Below are 22,768 nucleotides of genomic sequence, written 5' to 3' on the forward strand. Positions count from 1 at the left end.
TCTCTCTCCTCCCCTCCTAAATCTATTCTGGGGTTCCTCCAATCCTCTGGAGCCAGTGTGGCATAATAATTAGAGTGTGGGACTGTGACCTGGGAGAGCAGGGTTCAAATCCCCACTCAGCCGTGAAGCTCACTGGGTGACCTTGGGCCAGTCAGCATCTCTTGGCCTAACCTACCTCACAGGGTTGTTGTGAGGATGAAATGAGGAGGAGGAGGAGAACCACCTACACCACCCTGAGCTCTTTGAAAGGTAAAGGGAGTATAGAAATGTAATTAATTAATAAATATAAATAAATAAATAAATAAATAAATAAATAAATAAATAAATAAATAAAGATGCAGGGCAGGGAGCATGAGACACAGAGATGGAGATGCCTTGTTGTGCTAACAGTAGTCCTTGAGCCAATGGGACACTTTAGTTCAGTGCTTCCCCAAGTGGGCAAAAGCACATACCCACACCCCAGGGAGCACTAACAGGCAGGGAGGCGCTGGATGTTTCAATGACTGTCAGACTTCATCAGTTTTGTTAAATTAATTAAACTGAATAGTTTCAATTGCATCTATATATATATATAAATGTAAAAATCATGAAAGTGGGGGCTCCGTAACCGCTTGACCTATCATCCTGAAATTTTGACACAATGATCCAGGCCACTCCCTGAGTGTTGTTAGAAAAAAACACCACACATCTCACACCTCTGCAGGTAAAAACCTGTTTTTCAACAAAGTAAAACAGCACCCTCAAGTGGATTTCCTCCCATAGTACACCCCATCCCTTCCTGTGAAATCTACACCACACCCACAAACCAAATAATGACATCATCAACCAAGCAACTGAAACCACCAAGGTGGCCATTACCAGACCCCTAGCCCCTGCCAGGCCCCCACTAGGCCCGGGGGGGGGGGAGGGTGAGTGCCTGGATTGCAGGTCGTAGCACGGCCTTTGTTTTATGTAGCCCCTGCCAGACCCCCACTAGGCCCAGGGTGGGGGAGAGGGCAAGCTCATGGATCGCAGGCCGCACAGCCTTTGTTTTATGTAGGCCCCTGCCAGGCCCCCACTAGGCCCGGGGGGGGGAATAACCCACAGCAACACACTTGGGGGCATGGCAAGGGGTTTTTACTTTAAAATTTTGCGGGCGCTGTGTCACATGCAAGGCTCCGGCGGCCATTTTAAGTAAGGGCAGTCATGCCCCTTGTAACCTACGCTTTATACTATGACTGATCGCAAGCCTCTGCGTCTTAAAAAACAACAAGTTTCTCCCCCCAGTTTAAGTCCTCGGATATTTGCAGTGGCCAACCCCCTCCCCCATTTACAATCTCCTACCTTCCCCTTGCCACTTCCTGGGTTTCTTATGGAACCGAACAGCTTGGGTGCTTCGGAACTCGCCTTCTGTTGCTACGGGGCTGTGGGTCTTCGCTATTTGATTCAACCACCCCGGTCGGGATTATTAAAGTAGTTCTCTAGGTTCTCTGGGTCACCTAATCCAAAATTAGAAAATCCAAATACCAAAACACACACACACACACACACACACACACACACACACACACCCCGAAACACACAACAACGCCCAAATCATACAATACCCACCAAAATAAATGAAAATCCCAAAAATAAAGTTAAGCAATAATAACTTCTGCTTCTCATGTTCTTATTTCAAAAAAAATTAATCTAAAAATATACAGGGGGGAGAGGACAACACTCCCAGGGAAAAACAGAGGGAAGGATGTCCTACCTACTGAAACACAGGGATGAGCCAGGGGGTTGGAGGGAGGAGGGGTGGGATACGTCATGGATCGGGACAGGGTGGGGGGAATCACAGGGATGACCCACAGCAACACATGACCGGGCCAGCTAGTTTTGAATAAATGTGCAATTAATCATTACGGTTCTGAATTTTCATTGTGTTGTTACCTTCCTTAGTGGGTCGTGCAAACCACTATTCTGAATCATGCTTATTATAGGGTAGGGGGCATTCGGGGTGAGTTTACGGAACCAACCTTCAAAAACAGTTCAGGAACCACTGGATTCGTTGAATACCGCCTTTGGTTTCTTTCGTGCAGGAAAATCAATCTGTGTTTTCCTAAATATTCTGCTTTTTGGTTCCCATTTAGGACCCTTAAATCAGGCCAACCTGTGGCTCTCAATGTTGGCTGGAGCTGATGGAAGTTGGAAGGCAACAACTTCAGGAGGGCCACAGGCTCTCCATCCTTCCTTTGATTATTCTCATACCTGAACCTCTCATGTATTATTTAATCCTTACCCATCTCATCCCAATCCAGTACTCTTATTTTTCTGCTCTAACCACTGGAAGACATGGGCTAGAGCTCAACTTCGAGCCTACCAAGTGGCAGTGGCGACGGCGAAGAGGACCTTCTTCACCGTTTCTATCTCATCTGCAGAAAACAGCAGCAGGAGACTGTTCCAGGTGGTTCGCAATCTATCCGAACCATCTTCGTCATCGGGGCCTGGTAGGGACCCCAATATCTCCTGCAATGCTTTTGCAAAGTTTTTTGCGGATAAAGTCGCTCAGATTCGGAGGGAGGTAGACTCCACCGTGGGAGCAGGGCCGGGGCGGGAAAGTGCTGGAGTCCTGTCTAGTCATGTTTCATGGGATCAATTTCAATCTGTTACCTCCGAGGATGTGGACAGGCTTCTTGGACGAGTGAAACCGACCACCTGTCTCCTTGACCCTTGCCCATCCTGGCTAATAAAAGTGAGCCGGGAAGGGCTGGGTGATGGGCTCCGTGGAGTGGTGAATGCTTCCCTCTATGAGGGAGTATTCCCAGAGCCGCTAAAAGAGGCGGTCATTAAACCGCTTCTTAAAAAAAATCTTTAGACCCGGCAAATCTATCGCCCAGTCTCAAATCTACCATTCTTGGGCAAGGGGATTGAGCGAGTGGTTGCTGAACAACTCCAAGCACGCCTGGAGGATGCGGACCATTTGGATCCCTTCCAATCGGGATTCAATCCTCACCATGGGACTGAAACTGCCTTGGTCACGCTGGTTGGTGATCTCTGGCGGGCTAGGGACAAAGGTGAGAGCTGTTTCCTAGTTCTGCTGGATCTCTCAGCGGCCTCTGATACCATCGACCATAACATCTTTCTGGACCGTCTAGAGGGGTTGGGAGCTGGGAGGACTGTCATACAGTGGTTCCGCTCCTTCCTCCTGGGCCGTGTTCAGAAAGTGGTGGTGGGGAATGAGTGTTCAGACCCCTGGGCTCTCACTTGTGGGGTGCCTCAGGGTTCCGTCCTCTCCCCCAAGCTTTTTAACATCTATATGAAGCCCTGTTCCTGAATGGGATAACTGTGCTCTTGAAGGACCAGGTGCGCAGCCTGGGAGTCATTTTGGACTCACAGCTGTCCATGGAGGCACAGGTTAATTCTGTGTCCAGGGCGGCTGTCTACCAGCTCCATCTGGTACACAGGCTGAGACCCCACCTCCCCGTAGACTGTCTCACCAGAGTGGTGCATGCTCTAGTTATCTCCCGCTTGGACTACTGCAATGCGCTCTACGTGGGGCTACCTTTGAAGGTGACCTGGAAACTGCAATTAATCCATAATGCGGCAGCTAGACTGGTGACCGAGAGTGGCCGCCGAGACCACATAACACCGGTCCTAGGAGACCTACATTGGCTCCCAGTACGTTTCCGAGCACAATTCAAAGTGTTGGTGCTGACCTTTAAAGCCCTAAACGGCCTCGGTCCTATATACCTGAAGGAGCGTCTCCACCCCCATTGTTCAGCCTGGACACTGAGATCCAGTGCCGAGGGCCTTCTGGCAGTTCCCTCACTGTGAGAAGCAAAGCTACAGGGAACCAGGCAGAGGGCCTTCTCGGTAGTGGCATCCGTCCTGTGGAACGCCCTCCCATCAGAGGTCAGAGAGATAAACAACTACCTGACATTTAGAAAACACTTAAAGGCAGCCCTTTTTTGGGAAGTTTTTAATCTGTGATATTTTAATGTTTTTTTTGGTATTTGCTGGAAACTGCCCAGAGTGGCGGGGAAAACCCAGCCAGATTGGCGGGGTATAAATAATAAATAAATAATAAATAAGACAGGGTGATTAATACATCTTGCACCGCACTTGCAAATAGCATCCGTGTAGAATAGCATCCCTGTAAATGCAAACTGCCTGCACTTTCTAGAAACAATCAAAAGACATTGTTGATTCGAAAGGCTTTCTGTTAGGGTTTTAGTCTTGTTCTAAATGCACTTGCTGTTTTTCACTTGTTTAAATCACTTTGAGGCGGTGGTTTAGAAACTGACAGATTGCTCATGATTATGATAATAAAATATACTACTACTACTACTACTACTACTATTAATGACAATAATGTCCTTTTCTAAAGGCTCATTTTCTATGGGAACTTCAACCAACAGACAGCCTTTGGGTGTTAAAGTATATTAGAGTTATTTTTTTCTGCATTGGGGTAGCACAGCTCCCCCACGCTCCATGGTCAGATTCACCATAATTTTATTTAAATCATAGCAATCAATTCTAAATCTGTGTCTGTGCTTATAAATCAGCATGTCGGTTTAATGCAAAATCTGTATCTTCTGGTGATACATTTCTTCTTTTTGGACTGTGAATCCTGTTCTGCATATTTGAATTTAAATATTCATATGACTTCATTCCCCTCTTTTTTAATTAGGAGAATTTTAGAATGGTTTTTTCCCCCCTTTTTTGCTGGAAACGGCTGAAATTTCACCTCTGTAAAATGTACAAGGATCCCTCCCTTTTAAACCTGAATAACCCCCATTGTGAAGACAGTTGTAACAGAAGAACAATAAGAAGACTTAAACACATTGCTCCTAACTTGTAATTTGTGGAGGGAAGTAATAGCAGCAGCAATTGGGTTGTGGAAGTGAGACTCAGACGGCAATTAATTAATTCAGGTAATATTCTGCAATGGGAGCAGGGCAGCAGCGGACTAAGAACACCTAAAACTTACAAAAAAATTCATTGCCTGCCAACCAAGAGCTCAGAGCAGCTGAGAGCACTTGTAGGCTGCATACTTTTTGCCATTCAGTTCATTTACATTGTTAGTTTTGACTGTACTAGAGGTTGTTTTACTAAAAAAAAACCCACCCCATATTGCTACTCTATAATTACAGTACAGTTGTATTTTATGCTGTGGTTTGGTTCCAGGGGTTCAGTACACAAAAATGTGTACAGTTGTACCTTGGTTTACGAACAGCTTAGTTCTTAAATGTTTTGGCTCCCGAACACTGCAAACCCGGACATGACTGTTCCAGTTTGTGAACTATTTTTGGAAACCGAATATCCGATGTGGCTTCTGATTGGCTGCAGGAGCTTCCTGTAGCCAATCAGAAGCTGCACTTTGGAAGTTGGTTTTGGAAGTCGAACGGACTTCCAGAACGGATTCCATTCGACTTCCAAGGTATGACTGTATATTCAAACTTCCTCCATACGAGCATCCCAACTTTCCAGAGTGACTGTGCTGAGAGGGCCCTGCTAATGTGAAATCTCCTGGGATCTCAGACAGCCCTGTGAGATCCTGTGAGTGCATCCCAGAACCAGTGTGACAAGGAGGGCCTTGTTCCCCCAAACAAGGCTGAGAGCTGAAAAGATATTTTTGCTCCAGGAAAACCTAGTGCAAAAAGAGCTTTGAAGTTCTCCACCTTTAACTTGCAGAATTTCAACCCGTCTGTCTTCAGCTGCGTATGATTGAAGTCACATTAGTTCATTGCCCATAAGATGTACACAAAGCCTAGCAAAAAGTGAACAGAATCCAGTACAGTAATTCATTTTGCATAGGGTACTATGAAATAATACTGTGCTCACAAAATATCAGATGTTAACATTACTGTCCCCCAAAGCAACTCCTTAGCATTAATAATAATAATAATAATAAGTATCAGACTTCAGACTAAGAAGACAAAGCTTGCAAAATATGTAGGACAGGGTTCAACTGTTCAAGACTGCAATGAACTGCTAAGCTATTATGTATTTATATTTGGTTCAGGTCAAGCTGATCTTCTCTCGCCGATCTTGCCTAATAAGCAGCTGGCTAGTGGTTGTTGTTCCTTCGGCCAATGGACAGGGCAAGACTGTCCTTTCGCCTCCTTTCTGCAGTCCCAGGCCATCTGTTGCAGCTATGAATTCAGCAGGGTTGAGTTTGCATATAACACTTAATGTGGTTCCTGACATATTTAAGGGGAAACACAGACCCTTTTCTCTTTGCTGAAGCCACACCCACCTCTTCCTCATTTACTGTTTGGAGGAGAAACTGAGCCAGTTGTGGTGTGGTAGCTGGAGTGTCGGACTAGGACCTGGGAGACCAGGGTTCAAATCACCAGTTGGCCATGAAGCTCACTGGGTGACCTTGGGCCAGTCACTACTTGTCAGCTGGACCCACCTCACAGGGTTGCTCTGAGGATAAAATGGGGAGGAGAAAGACTATGCATGTCACCTTGAACTCCTTGGAGGAAAGGTGAGTTATAAATGAGGTAATTAGATCAATAATGAATATAATAAACTGTGTCTCGTTCTCCCTCCCTTTTTTGGAGTCGGAGGAGTAGCTTCCATAGACCAGACCAGGCACTATATGGTTTTGTGGAATCCTTATGTTTTTTCTGACTAGAACCCTGTGATCCACTAACTGGAACCAGGTCCCATATAGTGGCTTTTGCCTGGTGTGCTTTTATGTGTGTGCTTTGTGTGTGTGCAGGTGCAGAACATAGATTTAAGGGCCAGTGTTCCTCTAGGCACTTGCTTAGCTCGCAAATCATGACTAGGTCACAGAATCCACTACCAAAAAAATAATAATCTCCTGCTTAATCTTTAGATGGTTTGGGCAGGATTTTTGTCAATTGATCAGTCATTAATGGTTGGGGGTGTTGGGTTTGTTTAGCCTGGAGAAGAGAAGGCTGATGTTCTAAGACATGATAGCCATATTCCATTATCTGAACGGCTGTCACATAGGAGATGGAGCCAGCTTGTTTTCTACTGCTCCAGGGGGTAGGACACAAACCAGTGGCTTCGAGTTATTAGAAAGGAGATTCCAACTAAACATCAAGAAGAAGTTTTGACAGTAAGAGATGTTTGATAGTGGGATGGAGTTATCTTGGAAAGGCTTTCAAGCAGAGGTTGGATGACCATCTTTTTAGGGATTCTTTAGCTAGATTCTTGCATTCCAGAGGGTACGACTGGATGACCCTGTGGTCTCTTCTGACTTTGCATGATTCTGTGATTTATTATCCCGTCACAGACCCAGAGCATACAAAGAATAAAAACGTTGAGGATTAATTAAAACATTTCCTTGTTTGAAATTCAGTATGATGCAAAAGATAAGACATGCACATATTTAAAATACTATATGATATGGAAAATAAAAACATGAGATACAGATTGCAATTAACGTGAGAGTTTCATCTTCTGAGACCTTTCAGCTGAGAAGCAAAACTTGGTCATTAACGTTATTGTTTTTATCCGCCAAGAAATATTCCATTCCTGGGTCTTTCCAAAGTGTTTCTTCATAAGGGACAAAAGCTTTTCGTTGCTTGGAGATCTGCTGGTAGATCCCAGTCTACCTTCTGCCCTGTCCTGCCATATATAGTGGCCATCTGCATGTATTCTAGTTGCATCTTGTTGTGTCAGGGATGATCCTTGTTAAAGGTACCTCCATTGTTAATCCTCTTCTTGTTCTTAAGGGAAAATCAGATATCTCTTTTTGTAATGTTTATTTCCCAAGTCTGAGTCCCTTCCTCCAACTCCTTAGAATCTGCATCTTGGAGTGGCAGATGTCTGTCATATCTCTCTGGCATGCATACATGTATGTAAATGGACATGCATGATCTCAAAATGCCAGGTTGCTGTTTGCTATGGACTAGCATACCCAGTCCCACCCCACCTGTCCAGATAAGTAAATTTATTAGGCCGGCGGGCAGTCTTTGAGTAGCATCTCTTCTAGACGTAGAATCTCTATTGTGAGATTCAAATCCTCTCGCATGTGATTTTTAAAAAAAGATTTTTTAAAAGAACGAACTTACCAGGGAGTATTTACCAGCACACATTGCTCCAAATGCCACGGTAGGACAGACTGTTCTAAGATAAAATGGAAACCCTCTTAGAATCATAGAGTTGGAAGGGACTCTGAGGATCATCTTGTCTAACCCCCTGCAATGCAGGAATATGCAGCTGTCCCATGCAGGGATCAAACCTGCAACCTTGGGGTTATTAGCACCACACTCTTGTCAGCTCTAACCAACTGAGCTATCCTGTCTTGCAAGGTGACCGTTGCCAATGCTGTTTAACATCTCCAAGGTCTCACAAAGCCTCAGACATGAATCCTGGTGCATCACGAGGCACCGGAAGTTGTGTCGGGGGCCCAGCAATGTGGGTTCTGAGCACCCACAACAAAATTTTTGTGGGTGCTCAGGCCCCTAGGGCCCCCTATAGTTGGCACCCCTGACCTGATCCAGTAGGGCTGTTCTTGTGTTAAGCAGGTGATTTCTGGTGTTGGTGCTAGAGAGCATCTAACACTTGGGCTGGTGAGAGCTGCTCTTGCTAACCAGTTTGTTACCAGGTGAAATTCAAGATGGTGAGGCTCTGCTTCTAACCTGAGCATTGATTGCGGAAGGTGTGTCTTCTTCCATATGAGACTTTCCCATTCTTAAGAGTTTGCTTAGATTATTTTCTTTGTATGCTCATGGTCATTGTGAAGAGGGCTTCCTTGATGGCGGCCTACAGATTACAGAACCAGTAGCCTATTCATTCATTCATTCATTCATTCATTCATTCATAGCATTTCTACCCTGTTCTTTAGCTGAAAGGGCTTCCAGAACTCCTAACGAAAATGAGTAGTAAGGCAGTCTTTGTCCTTAGGTTCACATTCTTAAAGTTAAGGTTCTTGTAGTGGACAGCTGGTATGGAGAGTTCAGGATTGCTGCTGGGTAGCAATTGAGGGAGCACATACAGTATGTCTTTTTCCATACCCTAACAGAATGGCATCCAGCAGATTCAGGGCTGTGTCTCTTCAAAGGAAACTGTAAACAAGCTTTTAACGTTTGCCACATCTTTTGGGAGAGGGAATGCTCACTGTCTCCTTTAAATAGTTGTATTGATGTTTTCGCTGCATTTTTTTAAAAAAATATTGTTCTCCATCTGGAGAACAGCAGGCAAAATGTTTTTTACAAATAAATTTAAATGCAGAATGCAGCAGGTAAGAAATTTTTGGGAGGTTCAGACATTGAACCTTAGCATGAGAACAAAGGTTTTTGCAGTGGGGCACTTCGATCACTCCTCTTTCCCCCTGTGGCGTGCTAGAAGGAATTTTCTTAAACCAGCCTCAAAATTTTTTATTTGCTTCTGAAATAGTTATGCTTTCAGGCAAGCATATTTGATGGAAGATTGATACACAGTAGCTGGGCCAAACAAGCATCTAGTTCTTACTGAGGTTGTCAGTCAGTACCAACTGACTGTACCAGTTCAGACTGCACATGGGGGCCCATGTGATTGACAGTTCCTCCATGCCAGAAAAAAGGACAAGGTCTTACACATTAAAAATGAGTTATTTGGGTTGAAGGCTTTTTACCTGACCTGCTCACTCTTCATCTGTAGGAACCATTTTTGGTCGGGTACTGTTCCATGGTCAGAATCATTACCTGCAATCTGAAGTGGTACAGTGCAGGTTCTAGGTCAGACTACAATGCCCACCGGCCCCTGCAGGCCAGACTACAACTCCCATCACCCCCTGCATCATATGGCCAGGCTGTAGAGGCCTTGGCCGCACACCCATCTCTGTTCATATGACTTTCTCTCTTTGCCAGATCAGCCCAAGTGAGCCACTGGTGTTTGTTGGTCTTTGCAGGCAGAACCCGGAGCACCAGCTGCAGCAGAGGCCTCCTCACCACCACAGCCCAACGTCTTCACTCACCTCCTTGGGCTCCATGACGCTCCTGCAGTCGCTGCCTCCCTCCAGGGTGTCCCCTTCCCAGCCTCCAAACACTCCCATCCAAGGAGACCCTTTCTCCCAGCAACGGACCCAGCATCTCTTTCTGCCCAGCCATGTCCACCAGGGAGATCTTTACCGGTTCTGCCAGCCTGTGGTTGGGCAGCCGCAGCAGCATTTCCAGCAGCCGCAGCTGCCGCTGCAGTTGCAGCAGCAACATCATCAGCATCAGCAAGGGGACTCCTACTCGGCCCTTAGCAGGCCCCAGCCGACCCCTTCCCCATACCAGCAGATGCCCGTAGACCCTTTCGCCATTGTCTCCAGGGCCCAGCAGATGGTGGAGATCCTCTCTGATGAGAACAGAGCTTTGCGCCAGGAGCTGGAAGGATGCTATGAGAAAGTAGCCAGGCTCCAAAAGGTAAGAACTGATGGGACCTCCCCACCCCACCCCCACATAGTATTATAGAATTGTAGAGTTGGAAGGGACTCCCAAAGGTCATCTAGTCCAACCCCCTGCACGGCAGCACAAGGAAGGCCTATTTAGTATTTCATTCTTAGGAGTGTAAGAAGTGCCCTGCTGGATCTGGCCGCTGCCCTTCCAAGCCCAGTATCCTGTTACCACAGCGGCCAACCAGATGCCTGTATGGAATCCATAAGCCGGGCCTGAGCACAAGAGCCCTCTACTGTCCTGCAGTTTCCATCAACGGCATTGTTGCCTCTGACCATGGAGGCCAAGGGCAGCCTCCATCATGGCTAGTAGCCATTGATAGCTTTATCCTCCATTAATTTGTTCTAAGCCATCCAAGTTGTTGGCCATCACTTTCTCCTGTGGGAGGGAGTTCCACCATTTAACTATGCTCTGAGTGAAGAAGTATTTTCTTCTACCTGTCCAACATTCTTCCAACATTCAGCTTAATCAGATGTCAGCAAGTTTTGGTTTTATGAGACAGGGAGGAAAACTATTCTCTATCCAGTTTCTCCAGGCCATGCATAATTTATGAACTCCTATTGTCTGGCCTTTTATTCGCCTTTGCTCTGAACTGAGAAGTCCCAAATGTTGCCACCTTTCCTCATAGGGGAGTGATGGCATTCCCTTCATCACTTTGATTGCCCTTTTCGGAAGCCGGAGAACACCACGGTTGTTGTGTGCAAGCATCTACTGGGAGCACCTTTTTATGTCTTGGTTTAGCCTGCATGTATACTGTTGGACCACATTTGCTTTTACGTACATCTGCTGCGGTCTTGCTTATGGCTTCAGAAGACCCTTGCACAGTGTCTGAGCACCTGCTTTGTACAGAGAGAGTCCTTGCTTCAGTCCCCAGCAGCATCTCTAGAGAGGGCTGGGCAAGGCTGGCCTGAATCCTTGGAGAACAATGTCCGGTCAACGTGCACAACGCTTGAGCCCCGTTGACCAAGAAGGCAGCTTCCTGTGCACATGTCCTAGAAATTGTGGCATTTGTGAGGGTGTTGAAACACCTCTCTTGTAGACCCACAAAACTTTGCATTCTTTGGAAAGGTGGAGGAGACTCATTTCATAGAATCATAGAATTGTAGAGTTGGAAGGGACCCCGGGGTCATCTACCCTTGCAATGCAAAATCTCAACTAAAGCATCCATGACAGATGGCTATCCAACCTCTGCTTAAAAACCTCCAAGGAAGGAGAGTCCACTACCTTCTGTTTCACTATTGAGTAGCCCCTCCCACTAGAAAATTCTTCCTGATGTTTAGTCAGAATCTCCTTTCTTGTAACTTGAAGCCATTGGTTCAGGTCCTACTCTCCGGAGAAGGAGAAAACAAGCTTGCTCCATCTTCCATGCCTTTTAGGTATTTTAGGTGGCTTGTGGGCATCCTGTGAAGCTGAATGTTGGAAGATTCAAGGCAGACAAAAGAAAAGACTTCTACATGCAGCACAGGAACTTGCTCCCACAGGAGGCAGTTATGGACACCAACTTGGATGGCTTTAACAGAGATTTAGACAAATGGATGGAGGAGAGGGCGACTGATGGCTACTAGCCAGGGTGTCATGCTCTGCCCTCCACAGTTGGAGGCAGTAATGCTTCTGAATACCAGTTGCTGGAAACCACAGGAGGGGAGAGGGCTCTTGCTTGTGGGCTTCCTTTTGAGCCATCTGGTTGACCACTGTAAGAACAGGCTGCTGGACTAGATGGGCCATTGGTCTGATCCATTGGTCAACCTAACTCAGTATTGTCCACACTGACTGGCAGCAACTTTCCAGGATTTCAGACACAGGGTCTCTACCAGTCCTACCTGGAGATGCTGGGGCCTTGAACCTGGGACCTTTTGCATGCAAAGCAGATGCTCTGATCATTGAGTTATGGCCCTCCTTCTCCCATCCAATTTTCTCAGGACCAGACCTGCTTGGTTCAGTACCAGAACAGTATCACGTGCTTTTGGCTCACTGAGTGAAAGGTGTTCTGTTTGCAACATGGTTGTGATCTGCTTTCTCTTGCATGAGGTCTAGTTGTTCATTCCCCCACTACCACCACAAAGCCTATATATAGCCATGCTAAATACTGTTATATAGTGGATGAATAGGGAGGTAGATGATAGATAGATAGATAGATAGATAGATAGATAGATAGATAGATAGATAGATAGATAGATAATGCATGCATTGTTTTCTTTTCTTGTTTGCTCCAGCTGGAAACAGAAATTCAGCAAGTTTCAGAAGCCTACAATAACCTGGAAAAGTCTTCCACAAAGCGGGAGACCCTGGAGAAGACCATGAGGAACAAGCTGGAAGGAGAGATACGAAGGCTGCACGACTTCAATAGAGACCTCAGAGGTAAATTTCTGTTTATACATGAGTTTAAAGCAGGCTTCCCTGGGATTGGAGTTGCTGGGCTCCAGCTCCCATCAGCCCCTGCCAGCAAAGCCAGTGGTCAAGGATGATGGGAGTTGCCGTCCAGCAACACATTATGCCAATGTCATTTTCTTCCAGGTACAGGTGTTCCAGTTAGAGCCATGGTGACTGTGCAGGCTAATAAAAATCACCTTTGGCCACTAAGACTACCAGCATTTCTCCAAACAGATAGTTCCAGGAGTGCACACACAGGCATTAAAAAGACATTTAAAATACTCTACGTGTTAGTACTGATAGCTGATGACTGACTAATGTATGTAATTAAGATTAGTGCCATGATAGAAAGATTTTTGATTCTAATACTACACTATTTATTTCCCTTGTAAATAATTTTTATTGGCTTACAAGTCTTAGCACGCCTCCCCTTACAACAGCTCTGTGTAATAACTTGCACTGGGAAAACGTTGGTATCCTGCTTGCCTATGAAACTTGCAGTATGGCAACTCTGAGGTCCCTGAGAATTGATTCATTTTATATCCCACCTTCTTTCCGCCACGAGGAGCTCAAGGTGCTATACGTGGTTCTTCTCTGGCTCATTTAATCCACACAACAACAGGTTGGTTAGATTGAGAGGCAATGACTAGCCCAAAGTCACCCAGTGAGCTTCATGGTTGAGTGGGGATTTGAACCCTGGTCTCCTAAGTCCTAGTCCGACACTCTAACCCCTACTCCACCCAGGCACTCTGTTCTGCTGAGAGCATGTGATGAACTCCAGGTTGTTTGATAGGCGTCACAGCTTAAGGGAGGTTTCAACTCAAGTGCAGCATTCTCTGTCTTCTGACTCTCTTCTAGCGACACAGATGGTGAATTGTGCCATTGTGGCAGTTTGCCATACCTTAACAGATTAGACAACTGGGCCAAAGCAAACAAGATGAATTTTAACAAGGAGAAATGTAAAGTACTACACTTGGGCAAAAAAAAAAAGAAAGGCACAAATACAGGATGGGAGACACCTGGCTTGAGAGCAGTATATGTGAAAAGGATCTAGGAGTCTTGGTAGACCACAAACTTGACATGAGTCAACAGTGTGATGCAGCAGCTAAAAAAGCCAATGCAATTCTGGGCTGCATCAATAGGAGTATAGCATCTAGATCAAGGGAAGTAATAGTACCACTGTATTCTGCTCTGGTCAGACCTCACCTGGAGTACTGTGTCCAGTTCTGGGCACCACAGTTCAAGAAGGATACTGACAAGCTGGAACGTGTCCAAAAGAGGGCAACCAAAATGGGCAAAGGCCTGGAAACAATGCCTTATGAGGAACGGCTTAGGGAGCTGAGCATGTTTAGCCTGGAGAAGAGAAGGTTAAGGGGTGATATGATAGCCATGTTCAAATATATGAAAGGATGTCATATGGAGGAGGGATAAAGGTTGTTTTCTGCTGCTCCAGAGAAGCGGACACAGAGCAATGGATTCAAACTACAAGAAAGAAGATTCCACCTAAACATTAGGAAGAACTTCCTGACAGTAAGAGCTGTTTGACAGTGGAATTTGCTGCCAAGGAGTGTGGTGGAGTCTCCTTCTTTGGAGGTCTTTAAGCAGAGGCTTGACAGGCATATGTCAAGAATGCTTTGATGGTGTTTCCTACTTGGCAGAGGGTTGGACTGGATGGCCCTTGTGGTCTCTTCCGATTCTATGATTCTATACCTAAAAGCTATCTAGCCTGTTTTGAGAAATGCTATGTTTAAAACTCTTATTTATTGATAGCTTTTTTCTAACTACACTCTTCAGCCAGAAAAGAAGTCTTGGAGGGTGATTTACAGATCAGGTTTAAAAAAAAAGGAAAAAAAGACTGTCCCTGTCCTCAGGCACACAATCTAAAAGACACAGCAGAAAAGGCAAGTGAGTGGGGAAGAAGGAGAAAATAAGCAAACCCAGATACCAGTCCTTAGTGAAGAGATCTTCTAATGAGCAGCTGAGATATAAACAGTTCAAGGGGGAGGAAGGGCTAATAGCTGCTGGTTTCTCAGGTGCTCCAGTAAAGTGACCCTGCACCTCTCCTCCTCCCATTGCCCCCTCACCACCCCTGGTTGCCTGGCGGAGTCTTCTTGAAGTACTGTTGCACTTACTTCTTCAGCCATGAGAACCAGCCTCCATTGTGGCCAGTAGCCATTGATAGCTTAACCATCCGTGAATTTATCCAGTCATCTTTAATTGCTGTCCACCTCACTGCAACTTGGTATCAGCTCCAGCCGGAGCTCCAGATTGATTGAGGAAGCTTGGTGTTAGGAAAACATACAATATGCTAGCTGCAATTACCTGTGCGGATTCTGTAAAATGTATTTATCCTCTCCTCTGCAGAGCGTATGGAAACGGCCAACAAGCAGCTTGCAGAGAAGGAAGGCTCTGAGGATAACAAGAAAACCATCTGCCAGCTCTTTGCACAAAGTGAGTCTAAATTTCTCCTTTAATATGGTTGAGGCCTGTTGCAAAGGTGGGCTTGAGGTGACAGCTCTTCAGAAATCACTAGTGCAAGCAGTGGGTAGGCTTGGGAATGGCTCAGCATAGCATAAGATGGTGAGATGCTGGTGGTGTCTGCTTGCATCTTTAAAAAAAAATAAGGCACCATCAGTGCTGCTCATAGTAATGAGCAGTTTCTCTTTCCCACCCTTTACTCACTACAGTTCTTTACTTCCACACATTCACACTTCCCCTGAACATTTATTTCTCTACCCCTTGGTTCTCCCCCACCTTACCGATACCTTTCCTAAATTGCACTGGATATAGTTCTATAGTGCAAAACAAAGGGAGAGATTAAAAGACTCTCCCAGCTCTTCCTGGAGATGCCGGCAGGGATTTTTTTCCTGGCTCATTGAGCTGATGGTGCAGGACCAGCAAAGGGAGAAGTTTACTAAGCCTTCCCTACATGAGCGAACCCATTCCTGCAGCCAATCAGAAGCAGCACTTTGGAAGTCGAACATTTCGTAAGTCAAACGGACTTCCAGAGCGTACTCTGTTCAACTTCTGAGGTACGACTGTATTGTTGATTTCAATTTTTTTTGAAAGTTTTAAATTGTTGGGCTGTTTAATGTTTTGGGGTTTTTTTTCCTCAGTAGCGTCCACATTACAGTCTACACTTAAAGTTAGCAACTTACCAGGATTTTAGACAAGATTCCAGCCCTTCCTGGAGTTTCTGGGGATTGAACCCAGGACCTTATGTTTGCAAAGCAAGTGCAGTGCCACTGAGCTATGGTTCTTCCCTGGGCAGTGGCTGCTGGGCTGCCCCTGAGCCCAGCCATGATGACTATCACCGAATGCTAGCTGCAAGGGAGTGACTACCGGGGGGTGGATGGGGGACTTTTTCTTTCATGCCCCTGTTTGTGGGCTTTCTGGAAGCATCTGACTGGCCATTGTAGGTAGATCCAGGACCTGTTGGGATAAGAATCTAGGAAGACCCCTGCTGGAGCAGACCCAAGGCTTGTCTTGCTCCAACATCCATCTTCCTCCAGTTTGCTCCTGAAACATAATTGATTTTGAAAGGAGAAAATGCTGCTGATACTCCTGGTGGATATTCCAGTGCTAACCGAATGAGATGCACCATCCCATTCCCCATGGGTAGGGTGTGAAAATACTACACGTCTATAGGGTCGCTTTTATAACATATAAACAGAGCCCTACCACTAAAATCTTAATGTGAACACAGTGTAAAATTCTGCTTTCATTCTTTCCACACCTGCAAGATTGGCACTGCTTAGCCTGTCTGCTGGCTGGATAAAATCTGGTTCTGTTAACAAAACTATCCACTTGGTGTCATTCCTTAGGCATGGGATGATGCCGCAGCTTGGAATGTGCTTTCTCCTGTGTTGTCAGGGCTGGATGTATTTTATTCAAGAGGTGTGTATTCTGCAGCTGAGTCAGTGTTGGCATCCAACTGGCAGAATGCTGAGAACCACAGCAGCTCCGCAAAAAGCAGCACCCTTGGTGAATTCATTCTTCATTTGTGCCACGCCACCTCATGCCTTAGGCATGCCTGGATTATCCTGTTTGTTTTGAACATAGTAACCCATAAAATGGGTCTTGTTTGGACACCTCACTGCAGAGGTTCCAGGCTGTTCATTCTTCGTAGAACACTTCTTGCTGGATTAAAGCAAGCAGCGAATCCACTCCATTTGGGATTCATCGTGTGTGTGTGTGTGTGCGCGCGCTCACGTGCGCTTGCTTCAGCCAAACCAAATGTCCTTAGTTAAAGTCCAGTTTACACAATTCCCTTGTGTGGGGGTAGACTCACTTCTCTCCCTCTAATTACCCAACTCAAATCACACTAGGCATATTGTGTGGAAGTCATCTGAATCTCACTAGCACAAAACGTTTTTGCACACCAGAATGAACTTTCCTAAACAGGAGCAAGGAATTGCAGTTTGTATGGGTGTTGTCTGTCTCATTTGTAGCAAACTACACTGTGGAGTTCACGTAGCTAAGGAATGGGGCGAAGGCTGGATTTGACCAAAGCAGTCAGATAATCTTGCTGGAAATTAGGTGTGCGAAATCATTCCTGCTGGCAGCATATTGTCCTTTTCTGTACATAGTGGGGCACTGAATTTGACATCTGCTGCAAGACCTACGGTTTTTTAGGCTGTTAATATATAAAACACAGGTGGACAAACATCAGGCTTGCAGAGTCGTAATTTGTTTTTTTACTAGAACTTGAGATCCACCAGTGTCACGGCCTGTCACATGGTTGTAGTAGGGATAAAAGTGTCAGGGGGGAACCATGCCAACTGCCTTGCACTCCTTGGAGGAAAGGTAGAATGAAGAAGGATGATACGCATTTTAAAAGAAACAGATTTTAAATGGATTTCCCAGAAGACGACTCAATCTTTCTCCTTGCCCTTATGCCCACTTTCTTAAAAAGTTTTCCTTCCACCCCCTCTTTATTTGGGCAGACAAAGAATCCCAGAGGGAGAAGGAGAAGCTGGAGATCGAGCTGGCCGGAGTTCGCTCTGCTAATGAGGAACAGAGGAGGCACATTGAAATTCGCGACCAGGCTTTGAACAATGCTCAAGCCAAAGTGGTGAAACTGGAAGAAGAGGTAAGGCCCCATTCCCCAGCGCAGAGGAACTGCTGGAGGTTCTCATCACATGTTCGGTCTGTTTCTCATTTCACACTTTTGTGTTTGCATTCTGCCATCTACATTCACTTTTAACAGAAAAGCAAAGTAAGTCATATCAAGTTGCACAGTAGCATAAATGATTCTTATTAATCCATACAAATTATCCGAATGGCCATCATATAATGTCCTGGGGGCAGCACAAAAGCTTTTTTCATCTATCTCAAGAGAGTCATGAAAGAATGTAGTTAAAGCTGTATTGCTCAGTTTTAGTCATACCTGCAAAGATCCCTTGGAGAGTTTAGAAAGTTTGGAAACTGGTCTTAAAAACAAAACATTTTGAAAAGGAAAACCTCCACTGCTTTCATCTCAAATAAGTGAGATCCCATCATCTCTATGGACAACTGTCATATTTTTAGCCAACCTGCGTTGGTGCTTGACGCTCTTGCGAAGGACCAGGTTGGTGCTTTTCATTCCTCTTGCAAATAAATGTGGATGCTCTTCCATGAATGAGCACCAGTTAAACTTACAGGATCTGCACTGCTAAAAGGCAGTAAGAATGGAATGTCCTTAAGGATGCCAGCTTGACTGCTGGACCCCCTTTCTTCAAACACTCACTGGGCATTATTAAGGAAACCAAAATCCCTAAAAGATTTGCCATTTTCTTTTTTACTGTAATTTCCCAAAACACCATTGTGTGAAGGGTGTTTTGAATTCTGAAAAGGAGAACCAGGCCTATGATTTTAGCACTGATTGGTTATCAATGCTATTATAGGTGGTTTGGCCAGATCCTTTGTGTGCTTAGTCCACATTTCTGAGCCCGTTAATTGTAAATAATTTCCAATCTAGCCTTACAAAAGAGTGAGGATTTTGCTAAGTGGTGTTCTTGGCACGTGTAGATGGTTGAGTTTTGTGTGTGTGTGTGTGTGTGTGTGTGTGTGTGTGTGTGTGTGTGTGTGTGTTGTGCACGCTGCTTCCTTGACTCTCCTCTGCTTGCTTAACCTTTTCCAGACTCCTTTTTAAGAGGATGATTGGGCATAGTATTGTGAAGGCTGTTTTTTATGCAAGTCCAGTTGGGCCTCTGAGCTTGCTCTTGGAAATAAAGTGGGGTGGGGTGGCTTCATTCCTGGTGCCCAGATAACAAAATTGGACGGTGGCATCCTTATTCTTAAGTGCATCTGAGACAGCAGGATTTCAGTCTTGTATGTGGGGAATAAAATGGGGAACTGTGCTCTCCTCCTTTCTCTGTTTTTTTTCTTTCCATGCTTCCAAAAGTAGCAATGGGGAGCTTGGGGGGGCTACATCAGCTCATTGTGCAGGTGGGGGAACTGGGCTGGCCAGGGACTGATGGCTGTTGTGGTCCAGGGTATCTTGGGCGCACCAGGGTGACCAAGGCTGTAAAAGAAAAGAAAAGAAGGAAACCCTCATGCAATGGAATGCTGGCGCTATTGTGTTTTCGGTACAAATGATGGAAGATATTCGCAGCTGCTGCGTGATCCGATTTCAGAGCAGCTGCATTAAAAATATAAGAACCTGCTGGATCAGACCTGTGGCCATAGCTGCCAAGTTTCCCGTATTCCCCGGGAAACCCCTGTTTTTCCAGCCGTTTCCTGCTGGCAGCCCGGATTTTTAAAAAAACCCGTAAATGCCCTGGATTCTTACCGGCCTGGGGAGGCTCCTTCTGCACATGCCTGGAGTCTCTGGACATGCACAGAAGCGATTTCTGGCGCTGCAGCCATTTTGGAAATGGGCAGAGCATGCATAGAAGCGACTTCCGGTGCTGCTCTGCCCAGCTCCAAAATGGCCGCAGCGTGACTTCCGGCGCTGCAGCCATTTTGGAAATGGGCAGAGCATGCACAGAAGCAACTTCCGGTGCTGCTCTGCCCAGTTCCAAAATGGCCGCAGCATGACTTCCAGTGCCACCGATCCTGGATTTTTCAATCTGGGAGTTGGCACCTATGCCCATGGCCCGCCTAGTACAGCATCCTGTTATCCTAAACAGTTGCCTGTGGGAAACCAGCAAGCAGGATTCAAGCACAAGACCACACCCTACTCCTGCAGTTTCCAGCAACTCAGAAGCATTCCAGATACTCAGATGCATTGCTGCCTCCAGCTGTAGAGGCAGACAGCAAGAGCCATTGTTGCTGCTAGCCCTCTCCTCCTTCATGAATTTGCCTTAATCCTCTTTCAAAGCCGCCTTGGTTGTCTTCCCATCTTCTTTGAAGAGAGGGTTTTTTTTTTCTGTGACTGTGCCATGCAAGTCTTCTCTCACCCAGATTTTAATAGGAGCTGGAGAAGGATTCATCTCTGTTACGAGAAAAACATTTCCAAGCCTCTTGGGACTCATTCCCAAACTGTGGCAGCTCTAGAGCTCTGGCTGAACGATTGCTTGGAATTTTTGACCCGTTGGGAAGACATCTTGTGCTTTGAGTCACTGCGCAGAATATGCACCAAAAGAATTTTTGAAAATAAGGGAAAGTTTATTGATCAGCATCAACAGGGATAATATGGCCATGGTTTTCTAATTTACTTTTTTACCTCTGAATACTGATTGTGGTGATCAAATCCAAGCTGCTAATAGTATTTGTTAACTTGGCTTTCAAAGTATACTTTTCAAATTCTGGATTGTTTTTAGCCAAGTTTTTCCCTTTGTTATATGGGAAGATATGAATTCCGTTTTTTTCATCTAATTCCTTAATTATTATTTTTTAAAATATTTTTATTAAAGTTTTTCACAATACAATAAGATAGCTGCTACCATAACGACAAGCAAAACAAGTAGAATATAGATTCCTCTCTTGTAGGCAATTATCAGCCCCCACCCACAGAACATATCAGTCCCTCCCATCTCTCACCTGGGATCCTTCCTTTCTCCTCCCAGCCACTCACCCTGGGAGGGCGGCAACACTCCCCTGTCTCCCACCCAGGGTCCTCCATGAACCATCCACCACCCGCATGAATACGGGGTACAGTACTTAATTCCCTGGACCTTAACAAAGGATTCCAAAGAAAAAATAAAAAGAAGAAACGAGAGAGAGAGAGAGAGAGAGAGAGAGAGAGAGAGAGAGGATTAGAGAGAGATAAAAGGGGCTTCCAATTTTCCATTTGCCAATTACATTTAAAAGAAATAATCAGTCAGTCCAAGATAACATCCATCTTCTCCACTTTCTGTTAAACAGTATTTCTTTTAAGTCAAAGCGTCTCAGAATCATTCTTTTCTTTTCCCCCACCAAAGTCCAGGACTGGTTCCCAGATTGTTATTATTATTGGTAAATATCAACCAAGTTTTTTCTTTAATATTAACTTTATGTCCATTAATTCCCACCACCAGTTTCCCCTTTGTTCTTAGAGACAGGAAGTGGCTCTTACAAGTTTTCTGATTGTATATTTTAATCAGCAGACAGAGAAATCTCTCTAATTTGCAGGGTTTTTTTCTCGTCCCAGAAGTATTTAATGAAAGAGAGGGTGCAGGTTTTCTTTACCCACAGAGGGTCGTTACGTGGCGTTTGGGCACAATGCCAGCTCTTCAGCTTGCCATCTAGTTCTGTCACCCATCCAAGCCACCAGGTGCAGAAAGCAGAGAACAGCCTTGATCAAAGCATTTGAGGTTTCTCCTATTTGATCACTCTTATCTCCCAAAATGATTTAATAGTCAGACCATCTGTCTGACTACCATCAATCACCGCATAGTTATCTTCTATCAGCGGAACTGATGGAGAAGGTCAGTCCGCTATTCCTTCTCTCGGAAGTGTGTGGGGGGATATCACAAGATCAAATTCCAGTTTCCGTGGAATCGCCCAAGAATATTCATTTTACTCATTCCCCACCCCCCATTTATTGCATTTATATCCCAATTTATATCCCTCCAAGGAGCTCAATGTGGCATACACGGCTCTCCCCCCTCCCCATTTAATCCCCACAACAGTGACTTCCCCCCAAGGTCAGCCAGTGAGCTTCATGGCTAATTGTGAGGAACTGAACCCTGGTTTCCCAGGTCTTAGTGTAACACTCTGTGACTAGGACACCATAGATATAACATGTCTGTTTATAGTGTGTCTGTTTCAAGGGCCCATGCATATGCATTGGCACAGAAATTGCTGGGTTGTTTTTAAACTTCTCTCTCTCTTTTTTTTTTGCATCACTCCATTTTGGTCTGTGAGTAATTTTCCAGAGGCACTCTTTGAGGGTTATAACTTATTTTAAAACAAGCAAACAGAAAGTGGGAAAGAACTGACCAGATGAGTTTGGCTTGAGTTGCTTTTGAGGCACGGTGGCGCTTCGTGGTGTCTGGTTCTCAAAGGTTCTGTGCGACAACTCAGCCATGCTCAAAACCCTCCCATACAGAATACAGGTTTATTCACTCGGTCACGGGGATTCGAACCACCGACCTTCTGATCGGCAAGCCCCAGAGGCTCAGTGGTTTAGACCACAGCGCCACCCGCGTCCCACATTGATGGCTGAGCTCTGCCCTCTACAGTTGGAGGCAGCAAATGCTTTTGAATACCATTTCCTGGAAACCATAGGTGGGGAGGGTGTGCTCCTGTGCTCAGTTCCTGCTTGTGGATTTCCCACAGGAATCTGGTTGGCTACTGTGAGAACAGGACGCTAGACTATGTGAGCCATTTGCCTCATCCAGGAAGCCCTTCTTAGCTCTCTGGGGTTTCAGGGAGAGGTCTTTCCCAGCCTTACCTAGCTGTGTCAGGAATTGAACCCATAACCACAGAGTACTGTTGTGCTCAGGTCCTGCTTGCAGACTCCCCAGCTGGTCAGTGGGCGTGAGAACAGAGTCCTGGTCTAGTTGGGCCTTTGACCTAACCCAGCTGGCTCTTCTTATGTCCTGCATTCAGTTCCCTACCACTGAGCCCTTCCCCTGATTTGGGGGGACAGCAAAAGGGTGGTTGTTGCCCTCCCCCTGCTGTGCTTT

General features: G+C 45.6%; 1 protein-coding gene across 2 annotated transcripts in view; it reads left to right on the plus strand.

The window, feature by feature from the left end:
- Positions 1–22,768, plus strand: part of AMOT (angiomotin) — a 72,091-nt gene that overhangs the window by 38,120 nt on the left and 11,203 nt on the right. For both annotated transcript variants that reach the window (XM_035113573.2, XM_035113572.2), the window contains exons 4-7: positions 9,836–10,334; positions 12,578–12,722; positions 15,099–15,185; positions 17,681–17,826. In XM_035113573.2, coding sequence (XP_034969464.1) covers positions 9,836–10,334; positions 12,578–12,722; positions 15,099–15,185; positions 17,681–17,826 — 877 coding nt within the window. The remainder of the gene's footprint in view (positions 1–9,835; positions 10,335–12,577; positions 12,723–15,098; positions 15,186–17,680; positions 17,827–22,768) is intronic.

This window comes from Zootoca vivipara, chromosome Z (assembly GCF_963506605.1).
Source record: "Zootoca vivipara chromosome Z, rZooViv1.1, whole genome shotgun sequence".
Classification (NCBI taxonomy): domain Eukaryota; kingdom Metazoa; phylum Chordata; class Lepidosauria; order Squamata; family Lacertidae; genus Zootoca; species Zootoca vivipara.